The sequence below is a fragment of the Perna viridis genome, chromosome 2 (assembly GCF_037379345.1).
Source record: "Perna viridis isolate PV_CMFRI_1.1 ecotype Kerala chromosome 2, ASM3737934v1, whole genome shotgun sequence".
NCBI classification, from domain to species: domain Eukaryota; kingdom Metazoa; phylum Mollusca; class Bivalvia; order Mytilida; family Mytilidae; genus Perna; species Perna viridis.
The window spans coordinates 32,081,819-32,101,813 of NC_142446.1; the positions used below are offsets into that span (position 1 = coordinate 32,081,819).

Consider the following 19,995-nt stretch of genomic DNA (forward strand, 5'->3'; position numbering starts at 1 on the left):
AACAATATATTAAAAAAGATGAGGTTATAGAGCAAAGTACAAGTCCATGGGCCGCACCATGTTTGTTAGTTGCTAAAAAGAACGCTAAGTAAATGAATGTATGGACCTTGATGCTCATCTTTTGCTAACGATAGAGGACGCTTTGGAAAGCGTTGGTGCTTAACAACCTACATTTTTAGTACACTATCTAAAAAGTTGGTTTTATCAGTCATCTATACACCGTGATTCGAGACTGTTCACTGCATGGAGATGTCACCTTGGACTTTCAATTTAGGACACTCCCAATGGGTATTAAAAACTCACCACAAATGTTCAAGTGCTTGATGGTTTCAATTATATACCGATGCCACTTCTTACGCACGGTGCAGTTTTATCTCAAACTCAAGATGGAGTTGAACGAGTGATATGTTATGCTGAACATGCATTACCTCAGCTATAGAGATACAATGATATGCCGTCGATTCGTGAAAAAGAAACCACGAGCTCAATAGTTTAAGTAACAGAAACATTTTTTCACAGTTTCTGTTATTTAAACTATTGTTTTCACCTCTCTGAATAAATCTGTTTTGACTTCCAATGAGGTCTTTTGTGTAACTCAAGTGAGCTAAATTCGCTTTGGGTACATATTGTGTATTTTCAACATTACTATATTCATTCGTTTAAAGACGTTTCAAGTGGAACGACGACCTACAGCAGCTTTGATCCACGGCAAAGGGTCGATATGTTAATATTTGATGATAAGGAGTGCCGATGACATGGCCTGACCCAAGAGCCAGATCGTCAATTTGACTCTTTTTCGAGTTTCTGATCGGCATTTTTATTTTAATATTTTTCCAATGAAAAAGCTAAAAGGTTTGTCTCCATTTCTTCCTTATTTAGAAAACAATATTTTACATATGTGGTCCTTAAAAGTAGCTATCATATTATACAGAATAAAGTGCATCTACTCTTTTTTGACGTGTAGTTCTACTTACAAATATGACAAACTAAAAAGGGTTTGTATAGTAGCTGATGAAAACAGGAGAGTGATTGCAATATCTCATGCATTACATGTCCAGCTAATTTTTCGTAACCTGTTATATCATAAATGTATGGTTATATGTACGTATCAGTCTCTATGTAGGGATCAAACAGTGTGTGTGTGTGTGAAACATGTTATTTAGACACTGTAATATGATAATTTTACCATCAGAATCAAGAAAGAAAGATGCCATTTCCATCTATTTATTTTATTTCGTTAAAATGAATTTAAATGGCATAAAAATGCACTGCAAATGAACATTTAAAGATCACGAAACGCTCCCAAAAACCCCAATTTTCTGACGTTCTATTGAAAAAGTACTAATTGCGCAGTAATGCAGCCATCAAAATGTTCCTTTCAAATAGAGAATGTTTCGTTAATGGAACTATTTTGCCAGATCGTTTAGTTTTTGACTTTTATGTTTCGAACTTTTCCCATTTTGTCTGACTTTCTCAGACTTGTTCTTAATTATATGCATATTTCAAATTATTTTCGTTAGTTATTGAATTGCAGATGAGTGTATTTGTAATGAAGATATTAGAGCATTAGGGTATAAGTGTAGTCGGCCAGTTGTTCGTTCGTTAACAAGGATTCGAGAAGTTTTATGGAAATAGTATACACAAAGTCTTTTTATTTCTTTAGCAGTTGGATTTTAAAAACCGAAAACGGAAGACAGATAGCTGAGGCATATTCGTAGGAGTTTTTTTAGTAGTAAAAAAAATGCCTCAGGTACATGCAATAGACGCCCGAGTAACAAAACATCCTATCTAACCAACAGCTGCAACGCACATACATGTACCATCTACGGTTTTAATGGATTATTAATCTTGAAATCGCAGGTCATGAATACAAAGCAAGCGAAGTGTACAATTAAACGCCAGTTCGTGATAAAGAAACTAGCGATAGGACTAGCGGAAACCGGAAACCCAACTTAGTCAACGTTAATAAAATGACTGAACATTTTCGTTAGTTCTTTCTGGACTAACGGTAATAAGTTGCGTACTGATAAATCGAACAAAGGCTCACACGTTCTAGACACTACTCACTGAGTTGTTTTTGGAAAGTTTTATTTATTGTTGTCCCCCGTTGATTCATGAAAAAGAATCAATTGTTAAAACAATATGTTGACGTCTCAACAATGGTTTAATCAGAGCAACAGTATGGAAGAGCAGAAAAAGAGTGCTCAGATTAGGTGTATGCAGTTAAAAAATTTGACTGTTACTTGAGATTTACAAACTTTAGTGCGTATGTTGACCATTCAGCTTTAAAATGGTTGTTATCACAAATAGAACCGACGGGTAAATTTGCTACATGGATTGCTTTATTACAGTCATATGATATGGAAATATTATACCGACCCTGTGTATACCATGGAAATGCAGACAGAGCGAGTAGATGAGAATACCAATATAAATCCCATCACGACATGGAGTTACTTTTCGATATATTCCCAAGTGGCGCCGTCAATAATGACGCTCACGTTAAAACAGCAAAGCAACGCAAGCCATTTACACACAAATTGACTGAAAATGGCAAATAATTCATTGTCAATGTCATAAAGGACACAGCTAGTGTATTTTCTACAGATCAACTCAAAACGGAGCAAAGAAAAGACTATTATTTTAAAGACATTATTGTTTTCTTAGAAAGCGGAAACCTTCCCGAAAACAAACAAAAAACAAAAAACAAAAATTTGCGGCGGTATATTTTGACTTTACAACCGTTTAACTTCATAAATGATGGTGTAATGTATTATGTTAGTCAGAATCACAAAAGACATTGTAAAGACAGTGAGGAGACAATTTAAGTTGCCGTGCCCGTGCAATCTTGTTCCCAGGATTTTAAAAGTGAATCATAATGCTCTTTTATCACGTCACTTAGAAATCAATCGAACGATACAGAAAACACAACGTTTGTTTATCATGCCTTCTCTTGGGCATGACGTAGCAGAATGGTAGAAATCTTGTGAAGTATGTTGACAACACAAGAGACCGCAAAAACCATCAAGAGTGCCGATTTCTCATTTGCCAATAGCTTCAAAACCATTCGAACGCATAAGCACGGATATTTTAGGACCGATTCCACATCACGAAAAATAGAAGAATAAGTGTGTTTTAGTCTTCATTTGTTATTTGAGTAAATATGTGGAATTTATCCCACTTAGTGATATAAAGGCTCATACCATAGCAATTGCGTTTTTGCATAACATAATGTGTAAACATGGAGTACCGATGTGTCTACGTTCGGATGGGGTGTAGTGGGGGTAATTATTTGTCCCGTATAGTTACAGAGACATGCAAAATGCTAGATATTAGAAAAACACAGACAAGTTACCGACCTCAGTGTAACGGACAGAGTGAACGAATGGTGGCGACAATAAAAGTTATTTTGTCAAAATACGTGGAGGATACGGAAGATTGGGACCGTTTTATACCATTCATGTAATTTGCTTATAATACGGCACTTTCAGTAGTTTCGACAGACTATTCCCCATTTTTTCTGGTATATGGTCGTCATCCGAAATCGTTTTTGGATACACATTTACCTATTATAGATGTGAATGTAACTGCGCCAGAATATGTGCTTCAAACACTAGAAAATATTGAAAAGGCGAGAGAATTTGCTCTTGTAAAAATCTCGAAGAAAACAAATCTGAGATGTTAAAAAATACAAATCGCAGACGATAATATTCTAACGTTTCTGTAGGAGATATAGTGTATCTCTACACACCGGCAACTACTCCGGGTATCTTTAGAAATTATGACGTCCGTTGACAGGATTGTATTACATTGTTGAGAATCCACGTAAAACTCCAGAGAAAAAGAGACGGAAAATTGTTAAAGACTTACATCCATGTTGATCGAATTGAACGTGGTTATGTCTAGACACGGGAACCTTTTAACCCATCACCACTAGCTAATTAACTGGAACCTCTTGACCTGACTGATGAGGATGTCCCAAGTGACAATTTTATGCCTATAGATAATGAGACTGCCGAATGTTTGCAAAAAGAGATAACTCAAAATGACAATGAGAAAAACTCAGAATGATGACAATATTTATGTAGTTGAGAAAATGCTACGGAAGAAGAAATTTGGAATTAAATGGAGAAATAGAGTGAAATGGCTTGGTTACGATGTGGAAGAAAATACACGGGTTGATTATGAAGACTTGTGTTCAAGTGAACACGAATTTTGAAAAGCCGGAAGTGATATGACTTGGTCATTTTCAGGTTAATGAATCTTTCTAAAGATGTAAAGCATCTGCTATTTCACATTAAGAGTTCCGTTAAAGTACCCATCAAAGTCATAATAAAATGAAGAGTGTAAGAAAGGAGGGTAGAGGATAGCTCTCGAAGAAGTCAGTTGCATAGAAATTGTCTTTGGATTTTATAATGAAATGGATTATGATAGAAATTGTTCAGTTCGGTGTGCCATCGTAGATGACGCGGTATGTATGATAAAAAAGTTTGGATGTCCCTCTCCGACTTCGACCAATTAGGATTCCAGTTTGATATAAATTTTATTTCGACAAATGTTTACCTATTCATTATAGTTCAATTGGGTTCAAACGATCTAGGAACAACCAAAATCTCTGATTTGTACTTTGACATTGAAAAAGACATGTTAAGACTAAAACTTAAATGTCCGAAGGTTAGGATAGTGAGGTCAAAAATACTATTGAGGAGATATTAGCATGAAACCGATAATGGAAAGGCTATTGAACCGACCCGTAAATAAATAAACCTAATGGTTAGAAATATTGCTTTAAGTATCAGTGATTTTGTCATTAGACACACAGATATAAGGACTAGAGAAAGGTATTTGTTTTGATACGATAGTACACATCTTTCAACTACTGGGAATGATATTTATATGAACAATATCCCGGGGGCACTAGAGGTCTTCAGATGGAAAGAAAGACCAATTGTCTTTCCGACACTAAAATGAGGAGCCGCATGAGGATTACTAAATTAGGAGGAAGGGGTCTGTCTGCGTGTCGATGTTCAGATTCGCTGATCATTTGGAGGATATGACAAGATGATCATAGGACATGTGTACCAAAATTGTGCGCCGACTTATATTATGGGTTTAAGCTTCTGACTGTGAAACCACAGACTTTGTGATGGTTTTCTGTGTTTACCAGAATTGAATTGATACCTTAGTAATTGAACGTTTTATCGTTTAAACTAAAGAGTTCAGTATTGAATGTTTGCTGCCTACCAGTTTGGGTTTTTTTTCGTGTTCGTGTATCCGTTTCTCTCTTGATTGTGTGGTATTAAGATTTATTATTTTGAAACTGGTATGATATCCACTTCTACCATGAGAGTAGAGCACGAACTTGCCATATATACTTATAAATCGGCGATTCATCTTGGCGTATTCAATCCACGCAACATTTATTTTTTATCTTTTGGCGCCATGGCCATTTAAGCCAATTTCCATTTTGTCTCATTATCGGATTGAGTCTTTTATTAAATAATGTCAAAAAACCGAAGCTTCAGCAGTGGGATCATGCAAATACTACAAAATGAGACAGAGAAGATCTACATACTGTAACGCCCCAACTATTTTGGGAGTTGACTATAATTGTTGTGGGTCCCTGGTGTATGAAATAATAATAAAGATTGGATGGAAGTTCAATAATTTATATAAATAACAATCTTAAATTCTGTAATTCACTCGGTGCAGCACCAAACACTTTTAGTTGGTGTTGCTTAAGGTTTACTTGGAGTAATCTCCTCTAAAAGTAATCTCCAGCAGACGTCGGAGCAGTCTGCAGGTAATAAATAATAGCAGCATCAATGTTTACAAGTAATTAGAAATTACCAGTTCTGGCCAAAACTAATTTGGCTTTGGGCCATAATTTGCGTAGTAAGCTAATTGCTTCTGCGACTGTCTGTCAAAAGATCTAGGGAACAAATGACAGCTTGGTGCACGCCTACGCTATTTATTTACATCGTAACTAAGTCATGACATAGTACACAAACAACAGTAAATAACTACACACAAGTACACATCACAAGGAATGGAGCCGAATACGATGTTTAGCCCGAATACGGAGATAAATCAACAATAATACAGTCAAATGTGTTCGTGACAACGATCAAATGATAATTACAAGTATTATTTATAACAGGTAAAACAATTCTGCATTCAAAGCACCAAGCATAGGAAAATGACCGAATATCTGCATGTAAAAATACCGGTGAATGAGAATATTACACGAAACCGATAATTGAAAATAATGTCCGATACTGATATTCACCGGGCGTAACAATAATCTACATACACAACGAACAGAACTGATTTGAAAAATACACATATAAAGGTCTAGAGACTGCTTTGGATTCGAAATGGTTTAATTTTCGTGTCGGAACTCACAATTCTAATGGTCAAGCATTTATGGCAACAACGCCTGCAAGTTACAAAATAGAGCAACTATTCAACAAATATTATACGAAAGAAAATTGATTTAGAATAATGATTAAAGTAAAGTTATAGGACTGTTCAAGTTTCAATAATACAGTCCACATTTTATCGGGATGTGGAAGAGAGATTACGCAAAGGTTATTGAGATTTGAATTGGTAGAATAGTTAAAAACATTTATTAATTTTGAAATTTTTGAAATTATATTCATTCATTGGAAACTATTATTTAAATGAAAAATTAAAAATAACATGTTATTAGATAATTAAACAGTATGATAAATATCAAACCATAGAGGATCCTAGGAGGAATTGGAAATTTTCTTGGTTAAATGGAGAACTTGATATGAGGTATGGAGAAAAATGGAAATGAACATTTGTGAAATTGAGAGACAGTTGAACAGGTTTAATTATAACAGAATTAATAATAACTTACTACATCTTTCTATTGCACATCGTTCCGTCACAACATTTGCGTCGTTTGTATAACACCATATAAAGTCACTGCCATTGGGGTTGCGACAAAAGTTGTAATGTTCATATCCTATCCTATGCGATTCTAAAATGTTGTGCGGCCAAGAATTGTCCCATCGCTGGCAGATGATACCCGATACTGTTACACTTAAAGTTCCTGTGTATTCCCCAACAAAACATTCTGCAATATATTAATGGTATGCAGTAGTTTTTTTAAATCAGTTTATTCCGAAAAATATAGGTCAATCAAATGACCGGAATATCAGTGTTTATGAAATAAGTAAATCCAGATTCACATTATTGTGCTGTGTGTTATAGTTTTTTTTTCTTCTTTTGATAGTATTGAAAACATCATTCAGTAAGTTCAGGTATACTTTTAAGGGTGTTATTCTTGTATAGATGTTTCGAAATTATGATATTTGTTCATTTCAAATAATCAAGATATCCAATTAAGTGCATTAAAATGTATGATGAAGCAAGTATATTAGCATTGTTCTGCTGTTTATGTTCTCAAATTGATTTTATGGGTGAAGGTCGAGTGTTATAGCCCCACTCAAATGGCTGTTTTGGTATAAAACCTAAATTATATTTCGAGCCACACCATATTTCATTCCTGTGCAAGATAAACATCAAGTCGACCAGGAATCGGTGGTTCTGAATTGGTATTAGTTAAGGCTTTTTGCAAAAATATCATATGACAAAATAGTAATTAGCAAAAACAAATTGGAGAAGACGGTCAAACTAATGAGACATTGACACGCCCCTGAAAAAAAAACATCGGTAATCGGGGTGTTGGGGTGTGGATTGAACGAGAGTACTTTTGCAGTATTTTAAAAAAGAGAATGCCTTACTGTGTTTGATTATTGACTAAGATAAAATGGTAGTCACGTGATATATTTGTATACATTCAATTTATATTTAGACAATTAACCAAGGATATATTTGCCTGAAAAACGAAGTTAGCAATTAAATTTTCTCAGGTTTCCCTCAGAGGCCAGAGTTTGGTAGTGTATATAATCAATATTACGTGACGGTGTATCCATCTGTGCCATGAAAACTTATTTGTTCAACGTGTCATAGTTTTCTTTTCCTCTTTCGTCTACCCCGGCCTTGACTTTTTATGCGCAACTCGGCGGGGGTTTCTAAAAAAGCATAAGATGCTTACCCAACCGGTGCACCTGGTCCATGCTTCCAGTTTTTAGTGGAGTCCGAGTTGCTCACTTCCTTTTGTTACTTTGTATGTATGATTTAATTTACTCAGTGTTCTTTGTTGTGTGTGTCTGTTTTCCGTGTCTGGTCTTTGTCCCTGGATTACATTTTTTATTACCGCTATCACCTTGGTTCCCTTGATTACTCTTTTCTACTAATAAGTTAAAACTAATTTGCAATTTCTCACAAACTGATCAAAGAAGAGTTTTATATTCTTGTTAACAATTTCACGAATAATGGTCTCCTAAATGAAAAGTGAGTAATAATGAATAGATTATGTATGAAATAAACATAAAGTTTTGTAGTACCAGGGTTTCCAGCGACATAGAATATGGGTCTAGAATTTCCTTATATAGAATAAAAAATTATCGTTTTCATTAATTTTAGATTTACTACCTACACTTAGAGATCGATGATAAAGGAAAAATATTGACCAAACTTTACGACAAACGTGATGACTTTTCATTCAGAATTGTCAACTTTCCTTTCATCTATGGCAACATCCTTTTAGCACTTGCCAGTGGAGTTTTCATATCACAACTCAAGCCAGAGCTTGCCGTAACTACGCAGACTTTTTGTATCGCGCTAGACTTAGACTTCTGGAACAGGTTTATGTTGCTACAAGTTTGAAGTCATCACTGCAGAAGTTTTATGGTCGTCATCATGAAGTCGTGGATCGTTACGGTTTATCCATCTGCTCCATGAAAATTGATTTGTTCGATGTGTCATAGTTTTCTTTCTCTCTTTCGTCTACCTCGGACTTGGACCTGGTCCATGCTCCCAGTTTTAAGTGGAGACCGAGGTACTCATTTACTTTTGTTACTTTGTATGTATTATTTCAATTACTTTATGTTCTTTGTTGTGTTTACCATGTCTGGTCGTTGTGCCTGGATTATATTCATTTGATTTGCACTAGAACTTTGGTTCCCTTTATTATTCTTTGATAAAAGAAAATATGAATTTCAAAATAATTTGCTTATGAAAAGTAAAACCAAGAGTGAAGTACCCACTCCGAGACTTCACGTGAGTGTAAAAGCAATCCAAATGGCATTCTATAAACCCGAACATATTTATAAACATATCAATAAACGTTTGATATCTTTTTTAAATACTGGATGATAGATCATTTTGAATATATATTGATTGATGGCCCCGTGCGGGTGCGGGTGTCAAAAGTATAGGCCCGCAGCGGCACTAAGCCTGTCGTAAAAGGCAATTAAATGGTACTCAGAGACCACGCCGGGGGCTAGGGCGCTCTGCCCACAAAGCAATTGGGTTGTGTGACCAGATGATGGAATGGGATACCCCTGGCATGTTACATGCTGGGGTCGTCAGGCCATAATATGAAAAACCTGACCGCAAACCATAAAGGTGCAACGTGTTGGAAATGATGCCATGTTCCTCGCATAGTAAAGAACCTTGCTGTGGTATTCTATCGGAGTAAGAACCATTGGGCTCCACCACAGGAGACTAAATTGTCCGACCCTACCCATCTCTCCTTTTTACTAGTGGCAATCAAAATTTGTCGACCTTATCATCCTTTTGTCCCATCCCATTTTTCATTTCATCAACATTTCATGTTCATTTCATCATCTTTTTCATCTTTTTCATGTTCATCGCCGGATATGGCTGAAATATTGCTGCTCGGGCGTTTAACCCCAACAATCTATCAATCTTAATATCTAAAACGACAATCATTTGATATAAAAAGCAAGGGACAATATTTTCATTAAATACGGTTCTTTTGTAAATTTTGTCAGATTTCTGTTCGATTTATATGAAGTATGTAAAATCTTTAAACTTAAAATTAAAATCCGTTTTCTGATAATTTATGATTATGAATAATATAAAGGAAATATTTTAAAAAATAAAGATGTTGTAAGAGCTGAAACGAATTCCGATCAACAATAACAAAATATGATCGCATAGTTTTGAAATATTATGTACCGGGATAACAGGAGTCACTTCGCAAAAATAAACGCCGCAACTATGGATCAAATCCTGCAGAATTGGCAAAAGGTCAGTGACAAATCTCTTCATTTTCCTTATTAAGCAAAGTCGTGTCATTTAAATGACTGTTCAAATCTAACTAGCTACCACAACGCATATATGGCGTCCTAGGCCTGCCACATTTCTACGACCTCCAGAGTATTATACCATTTACTACTTTCAAACAACTTGCTCACAGCTATTCAAACCCATTTTGACGATTTAGTTAGGAGCCAAATGTAACAGGAGGTCATGATTCAAATTACAAAATAATACCATAGTAACCAAGAAATGTACCCTAGACAGGTGACAGGCAAGTGACAAACGGATTCGGCTGAACAATTGTACTTCTAGCCAAGTACATGAACAGGTAATTCAAATTTCACTACCTACTTCAACACAAGAAGGATGTACTGCCATAATTACTCGCAACTTACATACTTAAATATAATTAAAAAAGGATTATGATAATGTACATCAAAATTCCACATCACATGAAAATCTTCACTGGAAACTTTTTTCATTATGTCAATGTCTATCCCCTTTTAAATCTCCAATTATTGATCGCCAATATAAACCATTCGAGGAGAAGTTAATATGCTAAATAGGTTATGACATAGCTGATTAAGTGAATCATAATGGTGGATGATTGGAATGTTACATGTTTGTTTACATGATTTAAGGGTGGGCAGTAATTTATACACACACACACAAACCACGCCCAATAAGTCGCGTGCTGCTCATATAACAATCGAAAATCAACCACAGTTGTCGTCTCAAAGCCTTTTAACTGCTTGCTTGAAAACAGTTCAACCGTTCAACAGTAATTTTAAAACGTTATCTTTCTTATAATTCTGATTCGCTTATATTCATCAATTTGCAAGAATTCTGAACTTTGAATGGACAAAAACTTATTTGGCAAATTATATATACATGCAAGTAAACAGCTACAATCACTATGACTTTTTCACCTACCAGATTTTACTGGAAACAAAAATATCACAGTACCTGAAAAAAGATTGTATGAGTATTCCATCTACAAATCTTATTTTTACCAATTATACTAAATATATTTATACATGCTAAAAGGTACCAGCTGGCATTCCAAATAAAATGTTCAATTTATAAATATACCGATTCGAGTTTCCCTTAGAGACACATTCAGTATCGCATGGAATTACCGTTTTATGGTTTTGCATAATGTTTCCAATTTAACATTTAAATTGATATATGCTTGTGAGCTTAAACCAGTTTATAACCATACTATATTTTTGAATATATTAAAGTTTAATTAATTTCTCATTTCAGGCACTACAATTCATTTGAATTAGTTCAGTTACATGATTCATGTATTTCAGCTTCAAGCTAAGAGTCTACTACTATGAAGATGCTGGTCTCTTTATAAAGCGATATAAATTCTGTTGTTTCACAGCAGGCGCTGTGACACTTTTAAGTCAGTAGAATAAAGATGTAAGAAATTTTTTTCCATGAAATAATGAGAACACAAAATACTGATAACAAACAAGTGTTGTCTTGCCTACAATGCGGAATAAAACCTGCTCTAGACGGCAAGATCTTATCTGTATCGATGAAACGTGGAACAAAAACTTTAAAGAAAGTTATTACATATTTCAACTTTTAAAGACACAAAGTGAATATACACGAAACTAAACTACAAAAAAGATGAGTAACTTAGACTACTACAAAAATACAGTATGGACCCGATGAACCTGTATATAAAGCGGCTTCTGCTTATTATAGAAATAGCCACGGAGTTGGATCTTCGATGTCAAATCTGGGTTAAAACGAACGAGCCAACATTGTGCAAATATCTGTTATCATGCTAGAGATGCCAATACGATGACATCAGCGAAATCAAACTTAAAACTTTGATTTCATGATTATTTTTTTGGTAACACAACCTTGTTTCAACAACGTATTTGTAAAAAGATTAGCACGGTTCAAAATTCTGTGTAGCTGCAGCAGGCCTTGGTATATATAACTCCTGAGCAGCGATGTAAAACCTTCATTCGCGAGGGCTGATGAAATCCCAGCTAGCACAAACACGTAATAAAAATGTTTTAGAAACATTTCTTTAAACAGACTGAAAACATTTTTTAGAAATGTTTTTAAAACGTAATAATGTATGGTTGCAGAAAATTTATAATAACGTTTTCAATAACCATTCACTATAATGTTATCATACCGTTTCCTTACAAAGACTGAAGACATGATAAAGATTTGCTCTAACCTATTTCAATAGCAGCATGTGGCACACCATTTTCACTATTATCTTGTTATTTCTATGGAGATGCCATCCCCTATATATCATCGATGTTGGTTAATTAAAAGACAAGGAACAGTAAACTGGGATGAATTAATTGTAAATTAAATATTCGTGACAAATTAAGAAGACGTATTACATGTACATATAATGCATGTGTATAATACATGTATCCTTGTTCGGTCATTTTTTTTTTTAAATAATGATGTAATTATATATAGCCTCTATTGTCTTATAGTGCTAGATTATCATAATTTTAATTTCATGGCCTATTTATTTTTTATTCTATATTTGATATTTATGAGAATTTTTTTTTAAATATGTAATTTAAAAACATTTAAAACAATTTTAAGAATTAATATATTATAGTGTTTTTCTTGCATTTATTGATTATTGAACATTTCAAAAAACCATATTAATACCATATCTGGAAATGTTTTTAACCTGTTCCAAAGGAATGTAATGAAAACATTATCAGAAAATATTTTTTCGTAACATATAAGAAACATTTTTGTAACATATCCAAACATTTCAAAAACATTTCAATAAACAATTCTGGAAACCTTTTTCAAAATTAAACGGTAAAATTTTTCAAAAACGTTATCAAAACATTTTGAAAAAAAATCAAAATGTTTTAAAAACGATTTTGAAATGTTTTGTTGAAAATGTTTTAGCAAACTACCAATAAACTCTAAATAAAATGTTTCGAAAAATGTTCGTGCTACCTTGGATGTTTTTAAAGGCATATGGAATATTCACAGCTTTAAATGAGACACCATAACGTTTCGGGTATAGGCTAGTTATGTATGCGTCTTCCTTATAATCAATATTTAACATTAGATCAAGAACTGGGGCAGATCTCTCAGTGTCTGTTAAGGCCTTTACCTCTAGTTCTTTAGAATAGATGTGATAGAAAACCTTTGATTATTCAATGATATAACGTCATATGTGTAGCGGAATCTGAGGTTAAAAGACCTTGTCAAGTGTCGTTCTTTCCATTGAAACAGATCTGCTTTGTAGTTTGCCCCTTACGATTGGAAGCAAGGAACGTCAGACAGAGAGGCACAGTTGTTTCTCGTTGGTATACCGAGAGTCTGTTGAAACCCATGTCAACCATATTTGACAGGAATTTTTTACACTATTTTTTTTCCGAAATAAGAAGGTGATCAATATCTTTGTCTAAATGTCAACCATGATTGTTGGATGGTAGTATCAATAGTCTCAAAGCTTTCATATTTCAAGCATCTATGTATGTAAATTTCAGACACTGACTATGGTAGAGAAAGAGTATCAAGTGAACCACCAAGATACTAGCGAAAATCAAATGATTCTAGAGGTGATTTATGGTGAAGAAAAAACCAACAGAACAGATGATGCTTTCAAGTCTATAAATGCTATACTTTCACATAACGATAGTTTATCATGTAATAAAATCTGTGTTTTGGAGAAAACCATGCACTAATCTCCAACTAATATCATCTTAATCAAACTAAATCAAGAACGGTAATACTTGAAAAGTGCCAATTTCATACATAATTTATATTTTGTTCTACTCCAAAAGTGCAAGAACCAAATGACAAACTAAGTCCGGTTCTGTGGTCGATAAGCATTATTGAATTATAAATAAAATTGATCTTGGTGGGTTTTTGATATGCATGAATCCCCTCTTGTTTCTTTGTACGTCTTATTTTGGTTATTTCATGTTCTTTGTTGTTAATGTCTGCTCTCCATGTCTAGCCTTTATCCTTGATATGTATTCTTATAATTTCGCTCGAATCTTGGTTTCCTATATTACTCTTCCATTCTGTTCTGATTCATTCGATTGTCCATTGAAATAAAGTCCGTGCAACCATGAACGCTGAAAACTCGATTGCCTTTCAGAAAGGTCTCCAAGTCTCTTTGAAGTTTCTATAAACAATATCTTTCTTTCAAAAATATATGCAAATTTAGGATTTTTACATTCAGAAAAAATTACATTTTAAGGTTAAATATCAGCTTGACAAGAAAAGTAGCAAACTCAGATAACTTATTTCATTTTATACAACATGTGGAGACCTCCTATCAATTTTGTTGTTGTGTTGCTTTCCGTATAAAAGTAATAATTAAAAGATATTACAAGAAACGGTTATATTGAATTCTTCTACATCGGCTATACAAGTGTTATCAAGAGAAGTCTTCAGACTTGCATTTATCAAAAGGAAACGGAAAACAGTGTACAGCCAAAAGAACAAAAAACTAGTTAAAAGAAGAACTTAAATCCTTCTTAAAAGCAATATATTCTTTTGTTTTTATTTAGAAGTTGTATTTTGTTTAGTTTCAATTTGTTTAAATAATAAGTTCCTCAAGTACTCAATGCATATCAAAGACAGTCATTTTCATTTGATTAAGTAGTTCCACTAATTTTATAGAATTTTTTATTCATTTTTCCGGGTTTTGTTTTGGCGGCCATTTTGAAATCGGCAGCCATTTTGAAATTCCGGAAGTAGCATGCACAATCCCTGATCATGCTTGGTTTTTGAGCCAAGTTTGGTATGAATTGAATAAACGATCTCGGAGTAATCGTCCGGACATCTTTACGTTCAGAAGAAGTATAATAATAATAATAATAATAATAATAATAATAATAACAATAAGAAGAAGAAGAAGAAGAAACAGAGCAAAAACAATAAGTCGCAAAACTTCGTTTTGGCGACTTAATAATAATACAGAAGAAACGGTGCAAAAACAATAAGTCTTCGACACTTCGTGGTCGGTGACTTAATAAGAAACACAGTAAAAACAATAAGTCACCGCCACTTCGCAAATTCAAGGTTAATATGTACAAAAAGATGCATTTCAACGGTCCACTGTAAGATTAATACAGAATCTGAATTATACAAACTTCGATATCACCCGGACTAATATTTCAATTAAAAATTTATGTATTTAAGGTTTGTATTCACAAAATACATTCTATGGCTTGCAATGAGATTGAAATCAAATGCCACAAACTTACTGCGATATCATATGATCTTCTATAAAATTCAAAATTTTGATATGTTGCTCTCACATTATAGGAAGCTTCTTAGGAACTTAATGTCTATAGTCAAAAAAGCGTTTTCAATTATAAAACCTACTTCAACGTCAACATTGTTTCGCTCTCAATGATAAGAATAATCAAGGGAACCAAGATTACAGCGGTAATCAAAAGAATGTAATCCATTTAGACTAGACATGGAAAACAGACATACACAGCAAAGAACATTAAGTAACTAAAATCATACATACAAGGTGACAAAAGCAAATGAGCAACTCGGACTCCACTGAAAACTGGGAGCATGGACCAGGTGCACCGGTAGTGTAAGCGTCCTCTGCCTTTCTAGAAACACCCGCCGAGTTGCTCATAAAAAGTCAAGTCCGGGATAGACAAACGAGGAATGAAAAACTATGACACGTTGAATAAATCAGTTTTCAGGTTATGTTTAATAACTCTTTTATGCGATGACTTACCCATGTTTGATTTAACTATTGAATATTTATAAGATTATAGGAATGAATAATGAGGCATGCGCGTGAGGTCACCTTTCACACGGCCATTTGCAAGCTAACTGTTGTGTGTTTTAATGATGTTGAGATTTATCAAATTTGTGGTATTTTATTGACGAAACTTTTAAATACCATCCAATCCCTTTCTCCCTTAATTTCAGGTTCATTTACCTTAATTTGTAATGTACTTTTTCCCTATATTTATGTTGCACTACACACTGTTTTTGTTCGACAATTGCAGGTTATCATTTTGCTTGTATGTTGTTTTTGTCGAAAAACTGTTTTTCAATTTATGGGACAAATAGTTGATCCCCACCTTTGCTTTTCAGGACATTATTATTTGATTATTCAAAAGCTGTTTCTGTTTGTACAGTTGTTTGTTAAAGGTTTAATTTAAAATGCCACAAGCGTGGCACAAATTTTGCCAAATTGAATTTGTTGTTTCATTAATGGGTTATATTTTAAGAAAAGCAAACTGAGCTTGCTGCATACACTTATTGGAAAACATTATCAGAGCCACAGTCAAAAAAACAACTTAGAAATGTATCAGTTACATACCCCTATGATTAATCTCTACATTCTATATAGGAAGAAGCATAAATATATTTTGTTTGTAATTCTTCTAGTCTAAAGGATATTGCAAGATGAATGATTTGCAATACTTAAAATAATTTCGAATTTCTTCGGATTTTGTATCATTTGAGCGGTATATCCTGAATGGCATAAAAAGATTGTTTAATGATGAAGAAAATTTAACTATTCTGCCTATCGTCGATCGCTTTAAATTCAGATGCTCACATTTTTTGGAGAATACTCCAGATAATAGGAATCGTTTATAGGGTGTCAGCAGAAGATTTTGCAATCAGTCTGTGGTGTATGACCATATTATTTTTGCTGTTTTTGAGCACTGGTCAATATACATTCCATACATCGTTTGGTTGATTGTACCTGGTCAAAAGTATTAGCTAACTAATCAATGGCGAACGTCTGGTTGAAAACATCAATCGAGAAAATTGTGCCGATGAAATATCCAGGGATGAAATTTAATTTTCATTTTTCATTTGTCATCGGTCAAACATAGTTACTTTTCCTTTTGTTTATTTTTTAATCGTCTGCTAAAACAATGGCACCAAAACGTTAAGAATTTGTCACCCGATCATAAAAAATGTCACCGTAAATTAATCTATGAAGGATATTCAGAACAATTGCAGGAATCCATGATTTGAACGCAAGAACCGAATAGAATGTTTTGAAGCGATTCAAAGTGTGAGGAAGCATCGAAAACGTTCCTTGAACAGGTCGACCAACGAAACCACCTGACAGCATACAGAGGACTCTGCTGCACTTCATCAGTGAAAACAGAAGGGCTACTTTATCCGAAATTACAACTAAAATTAACAATACTGGGTTTGTTACTGTTTCATTTTGCACTGTTAGAAGGAGGTTCGTTGAATCTGGTTAAGAGGTCAGAACTATTACAGAGAAAATAAACATGATGATTGTCCTCTATACTGACCGGACTGTGAAATGCTATGCTATGCTTTATAAGTTGTACCTCATTCTTCGGTGTCGGTAACTCGGCTCCATTTGAGGAAAATATAAACTCATAAAATATGATAATATTTTATAGGAAAATTTATGGCCAGTATTTGCCAGACATATTGCTTATTCACCATGGGTGTTACAAGAAGATATTACACCATGTCATGTTTCGAAATGGACCTCTGACTCCATCTAGGATAGAAAAAAATCTTTGGCTTTATTTTCTTTTTTTTTTCTTAAAGACAATCGACAGACTTTTAATTATTATTTTTTTCAGTGTCACAAATAAAACTTTTGGGTAAGGTGTCTGATGGAGGGTTGTAGCTATATAGGTGTCCGGGGACATTTTTGTAGGCTTAAACGGATGGTCTATTAATTACTCAAGTAGTGCTCGAGGTTTTCTGGCAAGCTATTTTCTGACTTGGGTTGGGGTATGGAGGAACAGAATTCCAACCTTTTACATTGTAGTAGTAGTCAAATGGTTTGGGTTTTGGGTTTTCAAAAGCTGTTCTGAAATTTTTTTTAAATTGTTAAATATTTTTTCAATGGAAAAATGATTATAACGCAGTCTAGGAGGTATGTATAGATTCTTCAAATTGCATTTTATTAAGAACACAAGTTGAATATGGTCCATATTTATTTACATTTTGCTGGAGGAAAAACTTGGGGTCCAAGGTTAAATATTACCCTCCTTTCACATATCTTTCTGGAGTTTATGTTCCATTCACGCACGCATATATCATGTATATGAACTTTTCGACGTTTTGCTGCAAAACACGTTGCATTGAGAAATTTGAAATCAAAACACTTAAGTACATGTATAAACACGAACAAAATCTTAACTTGACATTTTTCAGGTTTCTGTATATATCTGCATGTATTTGTATTACACAAGTGTCTCCCTCAGTATTATTTTTTCATGGAGAATGGTAAAATTTGATTTGACATTTTGATTTTCAACATTTCAGCTTTAGTATAATAAGTGGAGAAATAGTTTAGGAAATTGAAATGAAGTTGTAATAATCATGCAGGCATTGATATACAACTACATGTATGTTAAAAGAAACATTTTTGATAATTTTGGTAAAGTATTACAAATAATTGTCTACTTTTTTTCTTATAATTGTAGATAGACAAATATGGATGAATCGCTTCTCTGTTAAAAGGATGAGGATTTTATTAATATCAAGACATTGATACTGCACACGTAAAAATAAATAAGTTTTATTCAATTGTGAATATTGACAGGATTTAATGAAATAGAGATTCTAAAGAAAAGTAAATGACAGTGTTTTGAAGTGCTGAATGTACATTCACGTTATGTTGGTTCTGAAACCAAATGATACTGGCAGTGCCTCTTGATATATTTAATACAGCGGCAAAACAAGTACTATAGTATATAGTTTATGTCCAAGGAAATGTTTTTAAGCTACAAATGTATATAACTATTTAGAAGTTGATTAAAATTGTTTGATACAAGATAGAGTTGAATATTGATTTTGAAGTGTTAACTGTGAGCAAGCATCGATGGCTTTAGCCTTAAAGTCCTTCATATACCCGTATTGTAATTATGTTTCATAAGAATTTTGAATGTTTTCTGTTGAGGGCATGACTAAGTGGGAATTTTTTTCCATTATGCAGTTTTATTCTCTTTTGCTAAATAACTGTTTAATTAGGACCAATGTAAAAATGAAGACCTTATAGATATAAATTCTTAGTAAATCACACACTACTAAATTTGTCATAAGAAAGAGTAATTGACAGGCTTTCTAGGGAATTAATAATTGGAGAATGCCAAATTATATGCATATGTATATATTTAATGTAATAGTGTCAACGCAAAACATTGCGGTCCTATATTGGTATGGTGCTGACAGTGTTGGTGTCATCGTCGGCGGCGTCCGTGTCGTCGTCCATATTCACTTGGTTGTCATGCGAGGACTTTATAGTAATGGTTGATCAATTGTTATGAAATTTTGATATAATTTTCTAACTACTGAAGGAATCCTATTTAATTTTGAGCTTATGGCCCCTACCATTTTAAAAAGGGCCATCCATGTAACTGACAGATGCTACACTGTAGATTTCTGTTAATCTATAAAAAAAAAACTGAGAGTCCAGAATTTTACCGAGCTAACCTACATAAAGTGAAATGGAAAATCCTTAACATGACATAGCAAGTTCAACACATCCATGCAAGCACACCTTCACGATCTTTCAAGGAAGAAGCATTGTAATATGTACGTGTATATGACTTGTCTTATGGTTATGGCAAGTCATTGTGGAATTCGTTCGCCATTTAGATGTTTAGTAACATATGTTAATGGATGTTAATCAACATGTTCATAATTCAATTATTGATAGCAATAAATTGACAATGCAAACACGTTCAAGACAACGTATGTATGTTCAAATTTGCTCTTCGGGCAAAACCAGTCTGCGTCCATACTTGCCCCTCGGGCAATACCAGTCTGTGTCCACACTTGTTTATTGAAAAAATGAAAAAAAGACAACTGGTTTGT

The 19,995-nt window shown here is 33.8% G+C and overlaps 1 protein-coding gene across 2 annotated transcripts in view; it reads right to left on the minus strand.

Annotated features, from left to right (window-relative positions):
- Positions 1–19,995, minus strand: part of LOC148624662 (uncharacterized) — a 46,901-nt gene that overhangs the window by 17,985 nt on the left and 8,921 nt on the right. For both annotated transcript variants that reach the window (XM_088567474.1, XM_088567473.1), the window contains exon 2: positions 6,887–7,105. In XM_088567474.1, coding sequence (XP_088423600.1) covers positions 6,887–7,105 — 219 coding nt within the window. The remainder of the gene's footprint in view (positions 1–6,886; positions 7,106–19,995) is intronic.